Below are 22,798 nucleotides of genomic sequence, written 5' to 3' on the forward strand. Positions count from 1 at the left end.
GGTCATTCATGACGGGCTGATGTATTATCTTCGCTTGGGCTACACTAGCATCATTGTGGAATCAGACTCCCGTTTGTTGGTGGATTTCCTCATGGGTAGGTCCAACCCAGGATGGAAGTGGAAGTGGTAGATCGACAGGATCTACACTCTAAGCAAAGCCGGTAATGTAGAGTTTGTGCATATTCTTAGAGAAGGTAATGGGCCGACGGACGCCTTAGCCAGGATGGGGAGTTTGCATCAGAAGTCAGTCTTATTTCTCAACCACGCCGATCTTCCTTGTACTCCCAGGGGCCTCCTCTTCCTTGATAGGATGAGCTTTGGCAGTATTAGGAGGGGGCCCTAACCCCTGGCTTTCTTCGTTTCTTTCGTTCTTTGCACCTCGGCTCGCCCTGGATTACAATTTTGTTTTGTTTCCTCACATTGCCCCTTATGATAGGCTCTCCTATCCTTTTATTTGGGAGGGCCTGAATCATGGGTGCTTGTTCTCATTCTCTGTACATCTTTTGTTATTTGAATGAAAACATCCTTTTTAAAAAAAAAGGAATCTGCTAACCTAGTTAATCCAGAAGAAGGTGCCAGTGATGATATCATGGGTGTTAGATACCCTAATTTTGAATCTACTGGTGTTCCTGCCCTTCCACAGTTCCTGAAATATAAAAATTGGGAATCAGCCCTTTAAGGGAGGAGGCATTGCTGGGACAGTGGGCCATGCACCATCATTAGGTGGCTTGATCTATAGCAGACTCCGAACCATGATCCGATATGCCACAAGGACGGGAGAAAAACATCCAAATGTTGTTAGCCACACAACTAATAGCAAATAGATGATCGATGGATTTCGCGGCTGGCCTGCAGGGCGGAGGACAGCAGCTGTAACAAGACGCCATGCTCACACCCTTAGATTGAAGACTATCGTCCACCAGGATCGCCTTGTAGAAAATTTTCCAAGTTAACAGAGATAATTTTAACGGCAGTTTGGGATGCCACACCCAATTTGTCCACCTTTGCTTGATGGCACTTAGTTTGATACTTTGCCATGCTAAGGCCACGATCAATTCGCCATTCGTCGCATCCATCCAAATATGTTTGTCGTCGGCCGTTGAAGTGCAGATGCCTTCAACAGAGATATAATCAATGGCTGCTTGGGCCAGGAGATGGGAGGCATTGGGCCTCTTGATCCAACCACCAGAACCGATGTAGTCTCTAACTTTGGTGTGCTGTGAATCATTAGTAGAATGCAATAATCTCCACTGACGCAAGGGCCCCAGGACCAACCAATCGTCTTCCCAGAAGTCTATGTCCCCTTTACCAATCAACCAGCGGGACGTAGAATACACCAAATGGAAGAGGTTCGTGATTTTCTTCCAGATGGGCGAGGCAGCGGCATCGACAGTGCTTCTGTTGTGCTAGGAGGCTACTGGATGAAGTTGGACGTGTATTTGGCCCTAATGAAATTGCTCCAGCAGCTTGCTTCCCTTCTAAATAGGGTTGTCCAAGAAAGCTTCAACCTGAATGCTTTCATAACTTATTTCAGGCTTCTCATGCCCAAACCCCCTTCCGATTTAGGGAGGGATAAGCTCTCCCACTTCCTCTAATGGCATTTTTTCTTCGGGTCGTCCCGCCCCCAAAAGAAATCTGCAAAAGACTTCTTGAGCTTCGCCAAAATAAAGCAGGGGACTTCCATAACCGCCAGAGTGTGGATAGGGATGATACCCAATACATGGTTTATGAGGGTTAGACGCCCCGCCTAAGAGAGAATTATGTTCTTCCAATTGAGAATTATGTTCTAAATTTTTTCAAACAACGACTGAAAATAAATACGTTTGGGCCTCCCTTGAAAGATGGGGACACCTAGATATTGGAGAGGAGCCGACGCTTTGTCAAAACTAAGGATAGATGAGGCTGCTCTAATCCTACTTTCAGACATCCCAAATGAAGGGATGAAGAAGCTTTTATTTGTATTGATTTTTTGGCCTGATATGCTCTCATAGTTGTTCAGGAATTTCTTAATCTTTCTCAAGGAAACTCTGGAACCATTCGTAAAAAGGATTGTGGTGTCCGCAAAGAGGTGGGAGACCGTTGGACAGTTAGTGTGGTCTTAAAGTGCTGGCAGCTCCCTCCCACCACAAGCTGGTGGAAACCTCGATTAAGGACTTTGGCTGCTAGAATGAATGGGGTGGGGGAGATGGGGTCATCCTGTCTGAGGCCTCTCGAAGACTGAAAGAAGCTGGCTGCTTCACCATTGATAAGAATTGAGAACCAACAGCTTTCAACAATTGCTATCTAATCCCAGTGGAAACGAAACTTAGACAGGACCTCCTTAAGGAAATTCTAGTTGAGCCAACATATGCTTTCTCCATATCTAATTCCAACAGTATATTTCCTCCTTTAGCCTTCTTATTGATGTCACGGAAGATTTCTTGCACAAGGACGCAATTTTTCGCAATGGACCTACCCTACACAAAGGCACTCTATTCTATGGAGACTGTTTTGGTTAGGATCTTTCCCAGTCTCATTACAACAATCTTTGAAAAAATCTTATACAAGCAATTATATAAACTTATTGGTATAAAATCAGAGAAGATTGAGGGGACGCTTATCTTAGGAAGCAGGTAGATGAGTGTGGCTGAGAGAGCTATGGGGATGTTGCCACCACTGAAGAATAAGTAGGCTGCCTTGAGGAGGTCGCTATGAACAATGTCCCAACATTCTTGGAAAAATGCCCCGGAGAACCTGTCCTGCCTCGCTGCGCCATCGACTAGGAGGGCATTAACTGCTTTGTGCAATTCTTCAACAGACGGCTCACGTAATAGTGGTTGATTGTCATTTGATGTCAAAGAGCACGGGATGCATTCCAGCAAGCCACTTAGATTTGGATCCGCCTCCGCTTGCAACTGGTTATGGAAGAACTCCACAGCACCCTTCTTCATATCTACCTGACTACAAATCACCGTCCCACCTTACAGTTTGATCTCTTGGATCGCTGATCTTCTGGCTCTGCCTGTAGCTGAATTGTGGAAGAATTTTGGGTTGCAATATCCTTCTAGTAGCTAGTGTGCTCTAGCCTTTTGGTTCCAAAATATTTTTTCACATAGCTCGAGGTAGGACATATTTTCTCTGGCCTTCTGGACCGTTTGATGAGCGAGAGGATCTGAAGCAACTTGGGTAGCGTCTTCAACTTGGCTGAGCTCAGTACAAGCAATCTGAATTCTCAGAAAGATATTGCCAAATATCTCTCTATTCCAGATTTTTAGGGCCTGTTTGACATATTTCAGTTTACCAATAAACAACTACATAGGGTCTCCAGAGGTTGGCGTCGCCCAGATGCTTTTTATAAGGTTTTATAAGCCCTCGTGGCTACACCACATCTGTTGGAATATGAAAGCTCTTGGACCCGAAGATTACAGAGAGGGAAAAGATAATAAAAGAAGGGTGTGGTCAGGGGAAGCTTCGCAACCAGCGGTCATTACAACAAGCTCTATCCGATCTCACCCAGGCCCTAGGTTGCCCTGCTTGGATGTTACACCAGGTAAAATGGTTGCCCGAGAAGAGAGTGTCAACTAGGCCCGCATTGTTCAGCCCCTCCGCAAATTTAGCTACGCTCATAGCGTCAAAAGATGTAGAACCTCATCGGTCAGCTTGGGACAGCATGGCGTTGAAGTCGCCACAAACCACCCAGGGAATGGTGCAGCCTATCCTTAAATGAGCCAATTCATCCCACAAATTCCTCCTCATGATTTTGGAGCACTTCACGTACACGTAGGAGATAAGCACCTTAATTGAGCCATGGTTGAGACCCACAACCATGGTTAGCATGTGCTCTGAGGAAGCTAGAACCTAAGTGGTCAGAAATGACGCCAAAAATGCCCAAATCTTCCCACCCTAGCTGGCATTGGAGCAGGAGGAGTGATAGCCCAGCTTTAAGCCCATTAGAATTCATTTTTTGTCTCTGAGCATAGGTTCTAGGATTTCCAGCATGGCCGGGTGGAACTCTCTGATTAATCTCTTGATAGTTCTAATCGAAGATAAATTCCCCACCCCGCGCGCATTCCATATAGGATTTTATCCATGGACAACACTAGATGATAGCTCGCCCCTATGCTTCAATGTCCAGAGTCTCCCATGCTAGTTTGTTTCAACCACTATCTTTCTGCCTTTGATCCTCTATTTCGCTGGACACAACACAATCCCAGGAATTCTAGTACTGCTTAGGTCAATCTCCTTGCCCTATCCGAGAGGGGTAGGATTCTCCGCATCATGAATATTACTAGCTGAATGAGGAGGGATGGAATGGGATAGGCAGAGGCCCCTCTATGAGCCTTTAATTGGGGCCTTCGCTGTCTCAGGAGAGGGAGACTGGGGTGTAGCTGCAGCTGTCTGGGCTATGCTAAAGCGAAGAGGAGCAACAAAAGGAGATGCTGACTTCTCTCGGATATTCACCTTTGCTCCCAAGGCTTGCAGCGATTGAGGTTCTCATATATTAAGTTTTGGGTATCTGGACGGTAAGGGAAGGGAGGCTGGTTAGATATTTGTGATGAGAGTCGACTTGAAGTAGGGGGAGAGGTCAACTGCTAGGTGACCCCCTGCATTGAGAACCCTTCTTTCTTTCACAGCATTCAATGCTAGGATACCAGAATCGCCAGGTTCTTCCTCAAAGTTATCTGCTATTTGCAGAGGGCTATTGCCTTCAAAGAGGGCTTGTCAAGGCGTTGAATTGGTTTGGAATACGAGGGCCATGTGCAATTGGGAGGAGGAAGGTTGTCTGAGGGAATGAACAACCATAGGAGCTAGATTGACAACTGGACAACACTCATCTTGTTGAAAATCCTGCTGATGGAAAGGGTAAGTGCTGAAGTCATTGGCACGAATGCTAGGAGAGATGATATCCTCTAAAGCTACTGTGGATAAAGGGGGGCTCGTCTCAACCCCCTATTGGATATCCTGAATGTTTGGGGGAAGTTGACTAAGTTGCTGGTGGGGAGAGAGGCGGGAATGTCTGCCTTGGGATGAATCATGGGGGGGGGGAGAGAGAGAGGTCAGATCATCAGCTCTTTGAGGCTTGCAAGGTAGTAGAAACTTTTTAAACCCACTGCCTGGTAGATTCCTAGCCCCGGACCTAACTGTTTTATGTCCCTGAACCTACCTTTAGCCTGACGTTTGAGGTTTTGATAGTCGGCCAGATCGGAAAAGTTTTTCCTGTTACAACTAGCCCTCTGGGAGAATGTGTATTAGTGCCCGGTTGAATAATAACTTTAATTCTAATTGCCACTTGGACAAGACCCAGATTCAAGCATCTATCGACCTCTACAACCTCACCAAATGTGTTGCCCAATGCCCGAAAGACCAATTCTATTCAGGCATGAACAGGGATACCATGGAACCTAATCCATTTGCCTCCACCACCTGAAATGAGTTTAGGGGACCACTCCTCAACCTTCTCTATGCCCATCTTCTCGTGGAGAATAGAATCAAAGGAGAAAGAAATTAGTTCCATCCTAGTCTTGAAGACAAAGGAATTTGTCTAGGCTGATACGCAATACATTAATGGTGGATGACACATACCTAGAGCTTTTGAGATCTTGAATTAGCCTGATAATTTGCACATTAGCATCCATTGTGTGGGCCACTAGAGCCAAGCTCAGTTCCCTCAACTTTAAAGCCACACTCCTATTATTAGCTTTAACCACAAATTTCCCTGAGGCATTAAATCGAACACCATTCGTCCCCCTAGAGCTCTCATACGAATTCGGTCGAACACCTGGAGGGCGAGAGACAATCAACTCTCTCACCGTTTGAGCGAAAGATCTAACCTCCTGCTGGGGATCACAGGCCGTGTCCACCTGCTGAGGATGGTTGTCAGAGAGTTGTTGATGGGTTCCTTAGGTCGGTCTGTGCAATAGCTGGTCGAATGTATCACACGGGCCTTCGCCTTTTGAACCAAAAGAATCCTTCCATCCACCCTTTTACCATTTAGAATGCCCATTGCTGCTCTGGCCTCCTCTTCACAATTGAATCTGATGAAACCGTACCCTCTAGAGGATTCCACTGGATAAAAGCGCCTCGGATCTTCCCATATCTCCCGAATATTCTAAACAAGTCATTAGCCGTTGTGTCGAAAGAGATATTCCTTGCGAAAGGGTGAATGGTTGATTGCGTTGGGACTTAGATCGAACCTGTTGCCATTCGTCTGTAGCCATCTTCCTTTAAAGCTTCATTGGGTCTGATTAATCTATGCTCAACATCAGGACTTGTTGGATTCTGAATTTACAGTTAATGTATGGGTATTCTCTCTTCTTGTTTTTTTAGGCCTATTCATAGGCTTTTTGAAAACGAGTGCAACCTTTATTACATGCCGGCACCCACACGAGCCCATGCACCCACTCCCACGTGCGCTAAGAAAAAGAACAAAGGGTCCAACACAATCCCATGTTCTTTGATGGCCGAAGTATTTATAACACTATCCGCTGATAATCGCTTAAAATTTATTCTCCTATGTGGGAAAAAGGGCTATGCAAAGCCATTAGGGACAAAAACGTTTGACAAAATTTTGGAGGGAAAACCATGCAAGAATTTTGAAACCCCAATATTTATTTATTTATTTTTAATTTATTTTTTAAATACAACAAAATGTACTCCCTTGGCAAGATCGATGGAGTCCTTGGCAGCATCAGTGCCAAAACAGCACATGTTTATCAGATCAAGGACATTCATCAGGTAGATCACATTGTTTGCATCTCCTGGCCAAAAAATCATCCTGTCAACTTGTCAAACATTTGCCACTTGTATGAGAGACCTTAACTCTCCTTATCCAATGTTCATTTATCACCTACCCTATGGTGAAATTGAAGTTACACAAGCATGCCACATTGGCATTCCTCACACTCGTCTGGGATGTGAAGTTTTTAAATGAGATTTGTGGTACATACATTCTCAAAAGAAGAATGCGTGACATTCAGGCACTAAGAAATTGTAACAGTAGCATGCGTTAACTCAAATTAAAAAGGCTAAGTACAGTCCCAAAATCTGATTAGTTGAATAACCATAATCTCTTATCTGAGGACACTTATTTGTTTAAAACAAAATCATTCGGTTTTTTTTTTCTTTCTTTCTTTCTTTCTTTTTTAAAGATACCATTCGGTATCATTCAATTTAAATCATCCAAAAACATATCGGCCAACATGATAGTCACAAAATGAGCTTAAATTTTACTTCATGATACATGCAAACTGGGACACATACTTGAATGGTTTAATTTGTATTAGTTGTATAACACGTGAACTAATTATAACTAATTTTTAAATGCCTATTGTTCATCAAACTGGCAGAGTATTTAAAAAATAATATATATATATATATATATATATATATATATATATATATATATATATATATATATAATAAAAATAAAAATTGAAGAAGAAGAAGAAGAACATCTCTCTTCCTTTTTTGGACTGGCGTTCTATGTGGTACCGGTTGGTACTGGAAAAGCTCTGCCGACTCACCATAATGTATGTATTTTATCCACGCCGGCCATCCATTTGGTCAGATTGGGTAAAAAGAGCCAGATTCAAATCTCAGGTGGCCACACCACAGGAATTAAACATGGCTGATTGAATGACCATGAAAGTTTTGGATCAAGCTGATATTTCTTTTTTCCCTTCATCCAGGTTTATGTAACTTAATTAACAAGTTGTATGGAAAATAACCATTATATTGGGCCCTAGAAAGTTTTCAATGGTGAGTGTTCAATCACCACCATTCCCTGTGGTGTGATCCACTTCAGATTCGAATCTGCCTCATATTTGGGATCATGCACTAAAATGATCTGAAAAAATAAATGGACAGCGAGGATAAAACACATACATCATGTTGGGCCCCACAGCTTTTCCAGCCTTGCCTTGTACCCAGCTCGTTACTAAAATATGGCTAGAGACAGCGACGATTTGTGTGCGCGAGTGATTCAGGGTTTGATCCTGATTGTCTGAGAATTGGATTTGCGGACGTTCATTGGATGGTTAGAAATTAAAATATCCAATAGTCCTATTTGACTGAATAAGTCTCCACCAATTAGAGGTCGGGATTTGTTAAGACAATCTGATTTTGGGACCTGACTTCGGGACAGTGAGAATCCCAATTTAGTCCGTTTGATATATGTATGGCACATGTACGATGTCAGAGTGCTTGAGCAAAGCATCATATGCCTTTGTACCACGAACAATACCCATTGGCAAGACGTATAAGGGCGCAGCTTCGGTGGATCCCTGCGCCTGAGCCCACCGTGGTCCATGTGCCTCGCAACAACATTGGCTTTGCCAGATCATTTTAGGGCATAATACTAAAAATGAAGCATATCAAAATCTTAAGTGTACCAAAATATAAGAAACAGTGGTGATTGAATACCTAACATTAGAAACTTCTTGGGGCATAATACTAAAAATGAAACATATCAAAATCTTAAGTGTACCAAAATACAAGTAACAGTGGTGATTGAATACCTACCATTAGAAACTTCTTGGGGGCAACTGGAGTGTTATTTTCCATCCAACCTGTTGATAAGGTGACAAAGACCTGAATGAAGCGACCACACAAATATCAGCTTGATCCAAATATTTTGCCACCCAAAGAAGTTTATAATGGTTAATCATCGCTGTTTCATGTGGCGTGGTCCACCTGAGATTTGTATCTGCTTCATTTCTTGGATCATCATCTAAAATGAGATGTAAAAACAGATGGATGGCATGGATTTAAGGAACATACATCACGATGGGTCCCACAGTTGAGGATGCACCAGAGCTAACCCAGGTATTATATGATGCGCCTACAGCCGGTTGTAGGGGTCAAGTAGGCCCATGGTTCAGTGATCCAAATAGTTAATACTGTTTTACCACTGTGGACAGTACACATAACAAAAATCCCCGAATGAAAGAATCCTAACCTTCATCAAGTGGTGAAGAAAGAGACGGTTAGGAGAGAAAAGAGAGAAAAGGTTCATGCTCGGACAAAGTAGAAGCCAAAATATGATCATCCGACTAAGAACTGCCAATCCGGGTGATCTTGGTGGGCCCATCATATCAACCATTTGGATCACAGTACCGTCTGATAGAGAATGGTTGTGGGTAACTAAGAACAGTAAACCTCTACCTTTGATATTAAATACCCTCCGCAGCACCGTGAACAAGTCCATCAAGATCCTGTAGTTCTTGGGCAGCACGTCTGAGGGTTTCTCTCGAGATTCATCTTCTCTTCGAATTGCTTCTGCTAAGGCACTTTTAACGTCTGTCTCTTTAAGAGGCTCAACCACAATATCTTTAAAAAAAAAAAAAAAAGTAACGTGACCGTAAAAACATTACTACTTCACTGTACATGTAAACAATCAGGTCTTCCAATCTTGGGATTTTCCGTGAATGGACCATCTTCCATGACTCCTATCTAACTGTACTGTTGCTACAAATCATTGAGTTGTGTCCTCCTGTACAAATTAAAGACTTTTTTCCCCTTTAAAAAAGGTATAGTTATTAAAACCAGGAACCACGAGAATGTAAATGCATACGAGGTCATTTGGCACCTTGCGTTTGGATTTTAACTTAAGAATCCATATCCAAGATTTTCAATCTATTACTCGTTTTTGATAGCTTGGATTTTCAATCATTTGAAACTCAAGATATCTGTTTAGCAACGTGGATATGCAATACAAAAAAGGCCAATTCATGAAGAGAAGGAGAGAATTTGGGCAATGAGAGAGGATTGAAAATCGTAAGATCTTGTAATCCACCTTCCAAAATCCTTGGATCTTGTAATCCACCTTTCAGAGAAGAATAAAAAAGAGACGTTTTCGGGGATTTGTGGATTTTTAATTCTGGATAGATTTGAAACGCACTAAAATCCAGAGTGACAAAAATGACTTGGATTCGGAATTTGGGATTAAAAATCCTAAGTACACAAAATCCATGTTGCCAAACGACCCTAAGTATCATTGTACCAATTAAGATTTATAAAAGCACCACTCAACTTTTGACCCGGGGATTTTACAATCCCCCCTCGCTAAAAATGACTATTCATATTACACTATTTTAAGAGACGTCCCTATTGGGGCTGGCTAACATTGAGTGTGTGTACTGACATGGGTGTGTACTAACAAGCTAACCGTAATTTTAAAAAATAAAAATAAAAGAGGTAGAGAGAGAGAGAGAGAGAGAGAGTTTAAAATAAAAATAAAAGAGAGAGAGAGAGAGAGAGAGAGAGAGAGAGAGAGAGAGAGAGACTATTTATCATATCAATGCAGGCCATGGGATCAAATGCAGGTTTAAAAACCCCATGTGGGACTATGCTTTCCCACAAAGAAAGACAAATGTTGATTTTCCAAAGAGCTTTGTTAATAGAAATAAAAATTAACTATTTTAAAATATTCCAGTACATCTTCACAATGGAAGTCCTTGGCACACATCACTCACATGTCTCACAACTAAAAATAAGTATACATGGCAAAGCTCAACCTCCGAATCGTGTTCCCTTGTGCATGTGTTCCACCTGAATCACTACTGAGCTTGCTTTAGTGTGGCATCCAATGTTTATGGTTCCAACATAATATAGCTTAGCTGATTTTGGTGCTGCTTTGTTAAGAGACCATGCTGCAAAGTTTTCTATTGAGGCCCAATCAGAGACCGAGAATGTATCAGTATATAACTTTAGTAGGTTGGTTCGGGCCTGCATTTAAAGGGTAGAAAAATAAATGGGCTGGGCCCATGTGTTCTTTTAGGCCCTAAAATTCAGGCTATTAAAAGCCCGGCCAGGCCTAGGGCATTCCCAACCATGTTCCTCAACATTATGATCTTCACGGTTAGCCTTTAGATTTCCAATTCTTACAAATGGGCCCATGGTTCCTTCCCACTCTGGATGGACCATGCATCAAAATGTCTCCTTGACAGTAAGATTCCACCAATCAGAGGCCTTCTTTCAGATGAAGGGGGACCAGGACCATCATATTTCTCCTTTTACTTGTATATTTTCTGGCGACAAATTAAAAGGTCCAGGGGTCGTTTGGATCCTAAGGTACTTGAGCTACTTAAGCCTCAAGTAACCTATCTTGGTTTCTACTTATTAATCTGAATTTATTTAACAACTTTAAGTTTTTTGTTTTTTTTTTTTTTTTTTTAAATACTTATAATTGAACATAAACCAAACTTGATTATCTCAAATAAGTTACTTATTTACTGTTGTAAATAGAAAAAGTAATTTATTTGATGGTATCCAAATGGGTCCTAAGTGTTTGTTTAGAAGACGCATAAAAATAATAATTTCATCTCATTTTAATTAAGAGTAATTATGTAACCTCTCTTGGTTTCTACTTATTAATCTGAATTTATTTAACAACTTTAAGTTTTTTGTTTTTTTTTTTTTTTTTTTAAATACTTATAATTGAACATAAACCAAACTTGATTATCTCAAATAAGTTACTTATTTACTGTTGTAAATAGAAAAAGTAATTTATTTGATGGTATCCAAATGGGTCCTAAGTGTTTGTTTAGAAGACGCATAAAACTAATAATTTCATCTCATTTTAATTAAGAGTAATTATGTACCAAATATCTTGAACTATAATCCCATCTCATGATATGACATAGATAAAGACCTTTAATATATAATTATTGTTAACTAAAATGGAAAGAACTCTTTTTTAAGCATTTACCAAACATAACCTGAAGGTCATTTTGGTAGACTTCCCATAATGATAATTTCATCTCATTGTAGTTAATTATAATTATACATTAGAGATCTCCAATGTATAATTATAACTAAAATGAAATGAATACATTTTTGGTGTTTTAGTAACCAAGCCCTAAGTTTTTCCATCTAGGAAATTTCTTGTGCCATGGCCCAAACATAGTGAGGACCAAAAGAAGTGTTATTCTGCTCACTAACTCCACTCATTTTAATTATATCTTTTTATTTAAAAATGATAATAATTGAAGCAGCAGACGCCCACAGAGCACACACATGGAAAAAGGTTCTATAAGGTCCACCTCATGGGAAGCTTCTGATGTGGTTGAGCTCTATGGGCCTACTATGATGTATAATGGACATCCATCCCATGACATCCATCCCATTAATCAGATGCATCCTTTCATGGTGAGAATTGGCCAAAATATTAGAGTAATCCATGACTTAGGTGAGCCACACCATAGACAAAAGTTGAGAGTGGATGCCCATACATTGAACCCTTCCTAACTGTATATAGGGCCCAATGAGATGTGGTTTAGACATCCAGCCCATCCATTGTGTGTCCCACTTCGATGAATGGTTACACCAAATTTTAGGCTGTTACAAAATTCAAGTGGGCCCCACCAAGTTCTTTTAGTTGTTTTAAGTATAATTTTCCATGGTTTCAGATGCTGCGGCCCATCTGAGTTTCAGATATGGTTGATTTTTTTGTACATCCTCTGACTTAGAGGGAACCTACCAAAAGCACAATGTAGATGTCCATAACACATCATGGTGGAGCCCACAGAGGTTTACCTCACCGGAAACTCCATGAGGTAACCTCGTAATACATTTACTTGACTGCATATTATACGTGTTGAAGGCACCAGGAATTCCTGTGCGGTTGCATTCATTCCTTGGTTACTGCAGAAGACACCAGCTCACAAAATAAACTGATTTTTTCTCTCCCTGCAACTTTTAACGTTTAGAACTTCTCTAGCCCCACTATGATTTATGTTCTTGATCCACACCATCCATCAACTTTTTCTAAGGATTGAACTAAAAATTTAGGCACATTCAAAGCTTAAGTAGACCACACCACATAAAACAGTGGGGATTGAATGAACTACAATTGAAACCTTCTTAGGGCCAATCGTGAGGTTTATTTTCCGTATAACTTGTCGATAAGGTTGCAAAGACATGGATGAAAGGAAAACACAAATACCAGCTTGATCGGAGCCTTTTGTGGCTTAGGAAGTTTCCAATGGTAGGCGTCAATTCGTATTATTTTCTATGGTGTGGTCCACTTGAGCTTTGGATTTACCTTGTTTATGGGCTCATATCCTAAAATGGATGGATGGTGTGGATCTAAGAAATACATCAATTGGGATCTGGTTAAATTTCAGAAGTCAATAAACTCCGCTGCTCGGCGTGTGTTGCAGCACATTATGGAGAGAGAGGAAAACGGGAAGGGCCGACATGCCGAACTTCTGTCGGCCCCATCATGATGTATATGTCAGATCCACACCGTCTATCTGTTTTTCCACATCAATTTAGGGCATAAGAACAAAAAACGAGGCAGACCATGGCTCAAGTTGGCGACACTACTGGAAACAGTGACACCTACTTCGAAACCTTGTTGAGGCCCCGGAAGGCTCTGACAAAGCGGATATTTGTGGTTGCGCTTTATACAGGTTTATGTGACCTTATCTAAGAATTATGAAGAATTATACAGGTTTATGAAGAATTATATGCCAAATAAACCTCATGAGCTTTAGAATTATACAGGTTTATGTGACCTTATCTAAGAATTATATGGTTGCGCTTTATACAGGTTTATGTGAGCTTATGAAGGTTTCAAATCCCAGCTGCTTTCAATGGTTTGCTCCACTTGAGCTTTAGATGTACCTCATTTTTGGGCTCGTGCTCTAAAAAGATGTGAAAAAATCACGATGGGCCTTAGAGAAGTTGAACACATTATAACTTGCGGTGTAGTGTGTGGAACACAATTTATTTGGTAGAGAGAAAAAAATGTGCATTTTATGAGCTGTATCACGGGCGATGATTACGTGTATGAATGAAAAGTAATGGTGACTTTCCCAGTACCTTCAACACTATATATATATATATATATATATATATAAGGAGAGAGGCTTACATTCGTAGATTATTGCCTCAATTCTGCGGAGGTGAGTTCCACTTTGGAAAGCGGAAGGATTACTTGCTATTAAATGGAGAGGCGTCAGCCCTCTCTCGTTCACAGAGTTAATAAGATCATGTCTCTTGTTGTGGCACTTTTTCAGCATATCGAAGGCCAAACCTTACAAGAACAAGAAAATATAAGTAACTGTAAAATACATGTGCCTATATGCATTCTGAAAATTTACACGCTGCACGCACAAGTAACTCGTAACCTCGAGTGGTGGGACCCAGTGTGGATAGATCAGAACCGCAAATTCAACAAACATTCATCGCTGAATGTGGACTGGCGGCTATGTTCTCCTGAGTCTGTTCTTTATATGTCCACCAAGCAGAAATTTACGCTTTATGATCCATTGAAAGTGGGTCCCACTATTTTGACTGTTTCAATTTTAGTAAACTGTAATCAAGTTATTATGGCTTAGTGTAAACACTTACCGAAGTATTCCCCAGAAATGGCCACATGAAGAATGCTATTGCCATCACTGCTCCTGATCCAATACTTACCGCCTACTCCACGAGGACACCGATAATACAGGTAGAGAAATGCTTCCTTTTTACCATGAACAGCGGCCACGAAGAGCGGTGTCTCCCCTTCTTTGTTGCGGCTATCGATCAGATCAGTGGGGCCATTTTTGGGCTGCTCAACATACTGCCGATTAAAGAACAATTGCCGATATTTCTTCACTATGCATTTGCACATGCCCACCTTCCCCATTGCCGCTGCTAAGTGGAGGGGAGTGTTTCCCATGTCATTCTTCATCTCTAGGATTTCCACTTTGGTCACCGCATCCACAAGCTCTGTAACTTCCTTCCGGTCATCGGTGACTGCTATGTGTAATAGAGTGTCCTCTGTGCTGGTGATCTTAACCTTTTGGATCCTTGGCTCATTTTTGTATTTCGCCAACACAACCTCCCATTTGCTTGTCATAGCCGACTGGAACAATTCCTTCCTTTCAACATATTCCGGGTTTTTCTGGTAATCTTCATCATCTGACAGGTTTTGCTGGTAATCTTCATCATCTGACAGGTTTTGCTGGTCATCTTCATGGTAGTTCGAGAGGCCACCTTGGGGACGTTCGATATGTAGGGAAGCCATGTTCGGGAGTGAGCAAGCTTGGAATTGCGAGGTTTGCTTGTGGGGAGGTAGGTACTATGTGCTCCGTAGCAGCTATCTCCTTGATATACTGTCCAATCGTGTCCATTACAAAAATCTATCAGCTGGTTGGGTCCCACAAAATAAATTTAAGTTATCGTACAATTGGTTCGGTTCTCTTCTTTTGAAAAAGAAAAAGAAAAAAAGAAGGCCAAAATCATGCAAATTTTAGAAAGCATCCTGTATTTCTCCGTGAAAAACTAATTTGGTGTGAGTAGGTGTGTCTGATTCACGAGTTCAAAGGTATTAGCTAAAACCTTCATATATTATTCCTGTTTGTATCTTGTCCATCATTTTTGTTGAAACTGTTTTAGGATTTAAGACGAATCACCAGCAGATAGTCCATTTCAACAAACAACTGTTTTTCTATTGTCATGTTCTGTTGCGATTTTCATGGCGGCTTCTTCAAATGTATCCTCGTTGGATGGTGCTAATGCACTATTGATGTGGGGTTGGATGGTGCTGGCCCATTACGGTGGGCCCTGCATGGCTCAAAACACATGGCAAGTACCGTCCTGTCGAAACACAAGTGATAATTTCCCCAAATTGTCCATGGGCCATCACTCTCAGTCCGATCAGGGGATCCAAAGTTCTTTTCAGTCTTTGAATATGGAATGTCTCTCTGTTTTCATGTCTTTCTATTTTCAGGCATTTGATCTGACGGTGGTTACCATCCTCCCTGTGGAGACGATTTTTGGTCGTGGATGATTGAAGATACCCACCTATCCCACCATCCAGATCATTTAAGATGGAGATGGCTTGTCTAATTTCAACGAACCTTACTCTCATGTTGTACTGACTTGCAGAATTGGATCATTTCCCTTTCCCATATTGTCGTTAATGACTGTATTTTAGTTTCTTGTTACTTATCATAGTACATGTGGCTGTATTTTTCTGTGAATCTGAACCATCTGTAGGTGGGCCACCCAAATACAACCAGGAGATCTTAGCTGTTTGTTTATTCTCCTTTGAAAGTTGAATATTGCCCGGGTTCTAATAATTGTCACCATTTATCCAGTGAGTAGGATAGCATGGTTTTTCCATGGATGGCTATCTACAGCAGGACCCATTTGTATGTGCTGAAATCGTAGTAGATAAGGACATGCCATCATCTCCACAATAGAAAAACAGTTGTTTGTTTAAATGATCTGGATAGTCACAAAGTATGAGAGCTTGATATGCGGGAATCCAAAAAATGCAGAGCAAGATCCTAACCACTGGTTCGTGGACACTTGTTTGTTGAAATAGGACCAATAGGTATTTTCCATTTTCTAACAGCATAACGAATGACCACTAATCCAATCTCCAGATAAATAATCAAATAATAGCGCACAAGTACATCTAAACTGGCAACCATAGTTTTGACAATTTTGATCTGAATTATTTGTACACTGAATTTTTTAAGTGATTCCTAAGTTCCAGCACATCATCCACCACATTGCCAGAGCAACGAAGTTTTTCTAATTAATTTATCATCGGCTGGAAGTTATCCATTATCAAAATGTGAGAAAATCTACATTTTGGAGGACTATTTATTGTACATATTTTGTATCAGATGGGCATTTATTGATTTAAGTCCAGGCCCTTTTTCTTGGAGTCAATCAACTTGCTATTTGTATTTGCCGCTGTACATGTAGCATTCATGCATTGTGTGAGACTTCCATATTTGATATTTAGCTTGTTCTTCAACCACTGTTTTCATTTCTTCATGACAATTATTATGGTTGTCACAAGGTGTTGGAAGGAATTTGCCACGGACTTGTACCTCCCACATGGATCAGATTGGCGGGCCGGTGCTTTGTTTTTTTCTTTTTGTTGCATAAATTCAAAAGGGTCGTTATCCAACTTATATTAGGGCCAGAAAATTTGTTAGACTTCACCGCTGATGGATTTTTATGTAAATTTGAAAGGGCTATGATTCAACTTCTATGTGTCACAGTTCAGGGCCATTCATCAGGTAGAGTGCACTGTGATAGAGCCACAGTCATACTAGAAACTTCAACAGTTCAATTACTTATCTTCTTGTATTGCTTGTGCATATTCTTGAAGCCACTGATGATTGTAAGGCTACCAACATCTTGCCTTTTGGGCCGTAGCCCATCAGACCAAATCAACAATAATGATCACCATGAGTTTGGACCATTGACTACTTAGCCACTAATGGCCTAATTATGGAATTACTTGAGTGTAATGTGGCATATATATGTTACTGCAGGTGTACTGGGCTGATGCGCCTGAAATTCAGCGATCAGCCGATCTTTATGAAGATCTAATAAAATGTTATGTTGCAGATGCAATGAGCAAGGTATAACCTCGCCGTGTGTTTCTTCCTCAGGATTTGCTAGAAGAAAGAATGTGCATGCCTGAACTCTAGGGCTTGCAATTTTGCATATCTATTTTTGTCATTTCTTACCAATAAACCAAAAGTCATTTCTCTCTCTAAACTGCTCCTGGTAATGGGATTAGCACTTTGTATACAAAGGTGCATGTGAGTCCCGTTGATCTGTTATTATTTCTAACAATGCCACCATCTTTTACAGGTGCCCAGCATGCTTGGCTAAGGGATGATTTACTTCGAGTGGACCGCAAAGTGACCCCATGGCTGGTGGCTGCATGGCATCCTCCTTGGTACAATAGCTATTCATCACACTATCAGGAATTTGAATGCATGAGGCAGGAAATGGAAGCACTCTTGTATCAATATGGTGTCGATAATGTCTTCACGGTTCATGTAAGTGCCTTTTCAGATTTGTTCTTGTTGACCAAAGAAAGCTTTTATCCTAATGAAACAAATGATATTGGTGTCTTCTTTCTTTCCTCTTCACTTGTACATGTGCATAAGTTTGCATGTGTGGATAATATTATAAAGGACTCTGGAGGCCTCTTGGGTGGGGAGGGGAAGGGTAGAAGGAGCAGATCAGTGTATGGTCTAAGAGGGGGGTTGTGGTGGAGTGAGACTCTAATGTTTGGGTGAAGGAGGATTGGTGGGGAGGGGAGTTGTCTCAGTGGAGTTAAGGGATATGCTGACGGGATTCCGGTGGATGTTTACAGCAGCATATGGGCCAAACCAAGTAGTGTAGAGACGAGATGTTTGGAACATTGTTGGGATAGAATAAAATGGTGGGACAGATTCATGTAGGCGACCCCAATTAATTGTTATCTCCTGCTACCAAGCAAATTGTTAATTCTAATGTTTTGTTTCTCAATTCAAGTGCTTCAAATGTGAGGAAATCGCTTCCTTCTTTTCTGGACACTAGTATATAAATAAAAATGGCAGTAGTTAGCGTGTTGGTACACACACACCCCACTGTTAGCCACACCTCACTTGGGAATTGATAGCTATGTGCATGCACACTTATCCTAGTTAATAAAATTTCCTTTTTAGTTTTGACCAAGAAAAAAGAGATGTCCAAATGAGCGGAATTCACCCAACTATGGTTCTTGTGAAAGTACATGATCACTAGAAATGTGCATTGTTTATGGGTTAGATTTTTTCTCTGGAAGTTGGGAGTTTTTGTTCTGTTTTTACTTGGTTTCATTCCAAATGCTATTGCTTTTTTCTTTCCAGTTTCTTATTCCATTTTCAGTTCATTGATTGATGATTCATGTTGTTCAATTGTTACATTATTTGGTTGTGACCCTCCTAAGGTGGGTCCCACAAAAATAAGCAGTGCCAAAATTGTGGTGTTTGTGGGGGCATGGTATAGGTTGCTTTGGGTGTGCATGTGTCAGATTCTACTATGCATTTATTTATTATTTTGAACATTATTTTGGTAATCTAAATTTGTAAAATTTTCAGGCCCGGAAAGTGGAATTGAAGACAAGACCAGATACTCCGGATGTCAGTAACCTACAAAAGTGTGTGGATTTTGTCCATGCCTTCATGCTTGGATTTGATGTCATCGATGCAGTTGTGCTTTTGCGTCTAAGAAGCTTCTTTGCTAGTTTCACTTGGCTAATAATCTTTAGCAAATCTTCATGTGAAGGCGAAAGAAGCAAGCCAACTTATAACAGTCACAACAAGGACAACAATTGTGCATGGCAATGAACTCATTGTCACCACAACAAGCCCCCTTGAGCAAGCAGCATTTGGTTCTAAAACTGATTGGCGTGTGAGAGCAATCTCAGCGACGAATCTATATCTTAGAGTCAATCATATTTGTGTGAACACCGAGGACATTAAGGTAAATAATTATGGCTATTTTCCATTGTATGCACTTTTTAACTTTCAAGGTTCTGAAAACTATACTTATGTGAGTAATTCCTGATTACAGGAGACAGACTACACATACATCATGCCCAAGAACATTTTGAAGAAGTTTATTTGCATAGCAGATCTTCGGACTAAAATTCCAGGATATTTGTATGCCATAAGCCCCCCCAGATAATCCTCAAGTGAAGGAAATCCGCTATATTAGTTATCAATTAACATTAATATTTTTTAGCCAACTCATCAAATTGAAGATGTATATTGTAATAAATACTATATTTTTTCTAATTGTCTAGTAATACAAAATTTGTTTAATATTAAGTTTTATTTGTTTGGCATCATTTTTATGTTTCAAATATTTTAAAAATACAGGTTTCAATTGAATTATATATATATATATATATATATATATATATATATATATATATATATATATATATATATATATATATATATATATATAAAATTACTGGCATGCCAGGGCCTCTCAAATCTATACAAAAGCTTTTAGCGGCGCTTGTGTAGAAATTTTACGGCGTTTTCCCATCAGAAAAAGTGTTCAGAAACCACTTATACCGGCGCTTGGAGCGATTTTTACTGGCGCTTGGCGCTTATTCGCGTCGGGAAAAACTACAATTATTGGCGCTCTGACAAGCGCCGCTAAAACTCACTAACTCCGCCAATACTTTTCCGACATACCCATTTACCGGCGGTTGTTTAGCGCCACGACAAGAGTTGCCGGCGCTTTTAGGGGTTTTTAGCTGCACTTTCGAGCACCACTGAAAGTCCCTATTGTTCTAGTGTTACGGGAGATTTTGGGTTTTATTTATTTATTTATTTAAATAATACTCTAGCCTAGTGTTAGTGTAATGGTTGATAGTCATGCATCCGAAAATTGTATGTTTATCATCCAATTAACTGAAACTAAACTGTTTAAGTCCTGGGGTCCACTATAGATGGTTCATAAACCAAAAGTTACACTCGATTGATATCCTCATTCGCTATTGGACGGATTCTCATTGGGAAGCTGAAATGAAAAAATAAATAAAAATAGTCAATGGTCTGGATTCAACAAACATTTGTCTGTTAATCAGAGTTTCAGGTCCCATATTAATGTTAATCATTTGGATCAGTGAATAATGGGTCCCACTTATAGAAAACGTGAGCTGAACAGCATTGCGTGATTAACTTCCAGGAAATTTTGAAGTTGTAGTTTGTGAGTCAGGGCTAGTGCTCAGCTTTCAATTTGATTCACCAGGAAAAGTAACGGAATAAAACGTCCAATTAATGGATGGTTCAGAACATGCCACTCTTCTAGCAAACACCCCAGCATAGTAAAACTAAAACAATTGAGCTTCATTTCAGGGAGTAATTAACTCGAGTCCTTATGTTTTGGTGCCTTGGCAAACATATAATTCGGCGAGCCAGACCATTGAAGTGATGGATCCATCATAGATGGCCGATGTACCAAAAGTCTCCTGGCTATGGAGATGCTACTCCTCCGATCTTTGGCCTACAATCTTCTGAATGTGGACCGTTGTTGAATTTCTCAACTTGACTGTCTATTTCTACACCTCAAATCGGAAGATTAGCATTGTGCCATCAAAGAGATCTTTCAGGCATGGCCCATTGATTCTCGCACTCTAGAGAACAGTGATAAATATTAATCAAACAAGGGTCCCACATCTTTGGGGCATGGCCCATTGATGCTGGGACACTAGTAAGCAGAGATATGGATTAATGAAACAAGGGACCCACTGGTTAGAATTGAAAATCGCTGTACATTGCAAAGCCCCCATGAATTGTTTTTCAAAGGTGACCTCTGTTAGTTTTGAAGCAAATAGCTACGGAGAAATGCTCCGATGCTCTGAGTAGTGTTCCTAGTTGCATTCTTCCACTTGGACAGTAAATCGACCATCTTAACTGTTAATTCGTTCCAAAACACTCTTTCTTTCTTCTTTCTTTTTTCTTCCTTTTTTCTATTTTTATTTTTTATTTTGACCATGCAAAAATTGCACTGATCAATGATTTGCTCTGGTCTTCTCATGCCATCCCTTTTCCAAGCCATAGATGAGACAGTTATGATTGCCTAACAAAAGTGATTCATTGAAATCATAAGTAAATCCATAATGGTCCTAAGAAATAGGTGGGTTATATTGTTGGTTGAACCTATTTTTGTGTAAACTACTTTGAATGTTGATTTTTAAAGTCCATCAATCAAATGGTAAATATCTTTCAGATTGGTGTGATGCTTTCATGGTAGCCAATGTAATATGCATTGGACACAATGAACGGTCTGGATCAATTTATTGGACTTTCTAAGGGCCTGTTTAGGCGGTGCGATTAGAAGGGTTTGGGTAGGATGGGATTCAAAAACATAATTATTACCCATGCCAAGGATTGCTGTTGCCGTGGATAAGATTACGAGAAAATGACCGCCTAGGCAAAACCTTTTATCCAGCGGTTTTTATGAAGGAATACAAACTTAAGTTACCAACTTAGACTAGCACTTGCGGACAGCCACTTGGTGGACGAAACTACCCCTCCATTTCACTGCCAAGACGAGCGCTGACGCGCCTCCAACTGATAGTTGTACGAACGGCTTAAAAGAGACCAAAGTTACAATGCCACACGGCTATGTATTTATTATATCCACAACGTTCATCCATATTCCAGGATCATTTCGGAGCATTATCCCAAAAAAAAAAAAAAAAAACCATATCCAATGATCAACTGGACCACACCACAAAGAGCAGCGGGGAAATTGATTTTCACTGTTAAAAATTTTGTAGGGCCCACCATAACATTTATTTTCCATCCAATCTATTCATAAGGTCACAAAGGCCTGGATGAAGAGGAAAAACAAATTTCATAATTATCCAAAACTTCTGTAACCCCTAAAAGGGTTTCAATGGCAGACGTTCAATTCCCCACTGCCTTTTACAGTGTGGTCCACTTGATAGCCAGGTCTGTCTTATTTTTCATCTCAAGTCTTAATACGAGTTCTGCAAATAGATGGACGGTTTGGATATAACACACACCCCATAATGGGACCCATAAAAATCGGTGGGGATTACATGGGGGAGAAAAAAAACAAGACACTAGCGTTGTCAGAGCTGGATCTATGGCTACGGATTATAACCCTCTCTTTTTTTTTTTTTCATTTCTTTCTTTATTCATTTAACAAGAATATCTTCTAAACTAAAATTAGTTACTTGACGTACCACATATGATTTTGGGGTAGGAGAAGCTACTTTAGCCAACCAACCTAGTTATTTTCCAAGATTCCATCAAGTCGATGGTCGAAAATACATTTCATTCACTTGGCGGTCAATTTCAATCACTTCACGGTCAAACATGAAATTGAGTGGGCAAATTGAAAATTGAACGGGGCAATGTAGGAATTGAGCGAGGGAACCTAGAAATTGAGCGAGGCAAGGTAGGAGTTCAGCGACGAAATCTAGAAATTGAGCGAGGGAAGCTAGATATTGAGTAAGGCAACCTAGAAATTGAGCGAGGCAACGTAGAAAATGAGC

At 40.5% G+C, this 22,798-nt stretch overlaps 1 protein-coding gene across 1 annotated transcript in view; it reads right to left on the minus strand.

Moving 5' to 3' along the window:
- Positions 1 to 15,034, minus strand: part of LOC131232362 (uncharacterized) — a 122,460-nt gene extending 107,426 nt beyond the window's left edge. The window contains exons 1-3 of the mRNA XM_058228593.1: positions 14,335 to 15,034; positions 13,856 to 14,017; positions 9,142 to 9,306 (exon numbers count right to left, since the gene is read on the minus strand). Coding sequence (XP_058084576.1) covers positions 9,142 to 9,306; positions 13,856 to 14,017; positions 14,335 to 14,995 — 988 coding nt within the window. The 5' untranslated portion in view covers positions 14,996 to 15,034. The remainder of the gene's footprint in view (positions 1 to 9,141; positions 9,307 to 13,855; positions 14,018 to 14,334) is intronic.
- Positions 15,035 to 22,798: the final 7,764 nt, after the last annotated feature.

The sequence above is a fragment of the Magnolia sinica genome, chromosome 18 (genome assembly GCF_029962835.1).
Source record: "Magnolia sinica isolate HGM2019 chromosome 18, MsV1, whole genome shotgun sequence".
Classification (NCBI taxonomy): Eukaryota; Viridiplantae; Streptophyta; class Magnoliopsida; order Magnoliales; family Magnoliaceae; genus Magnolia; species Magnolia sinica.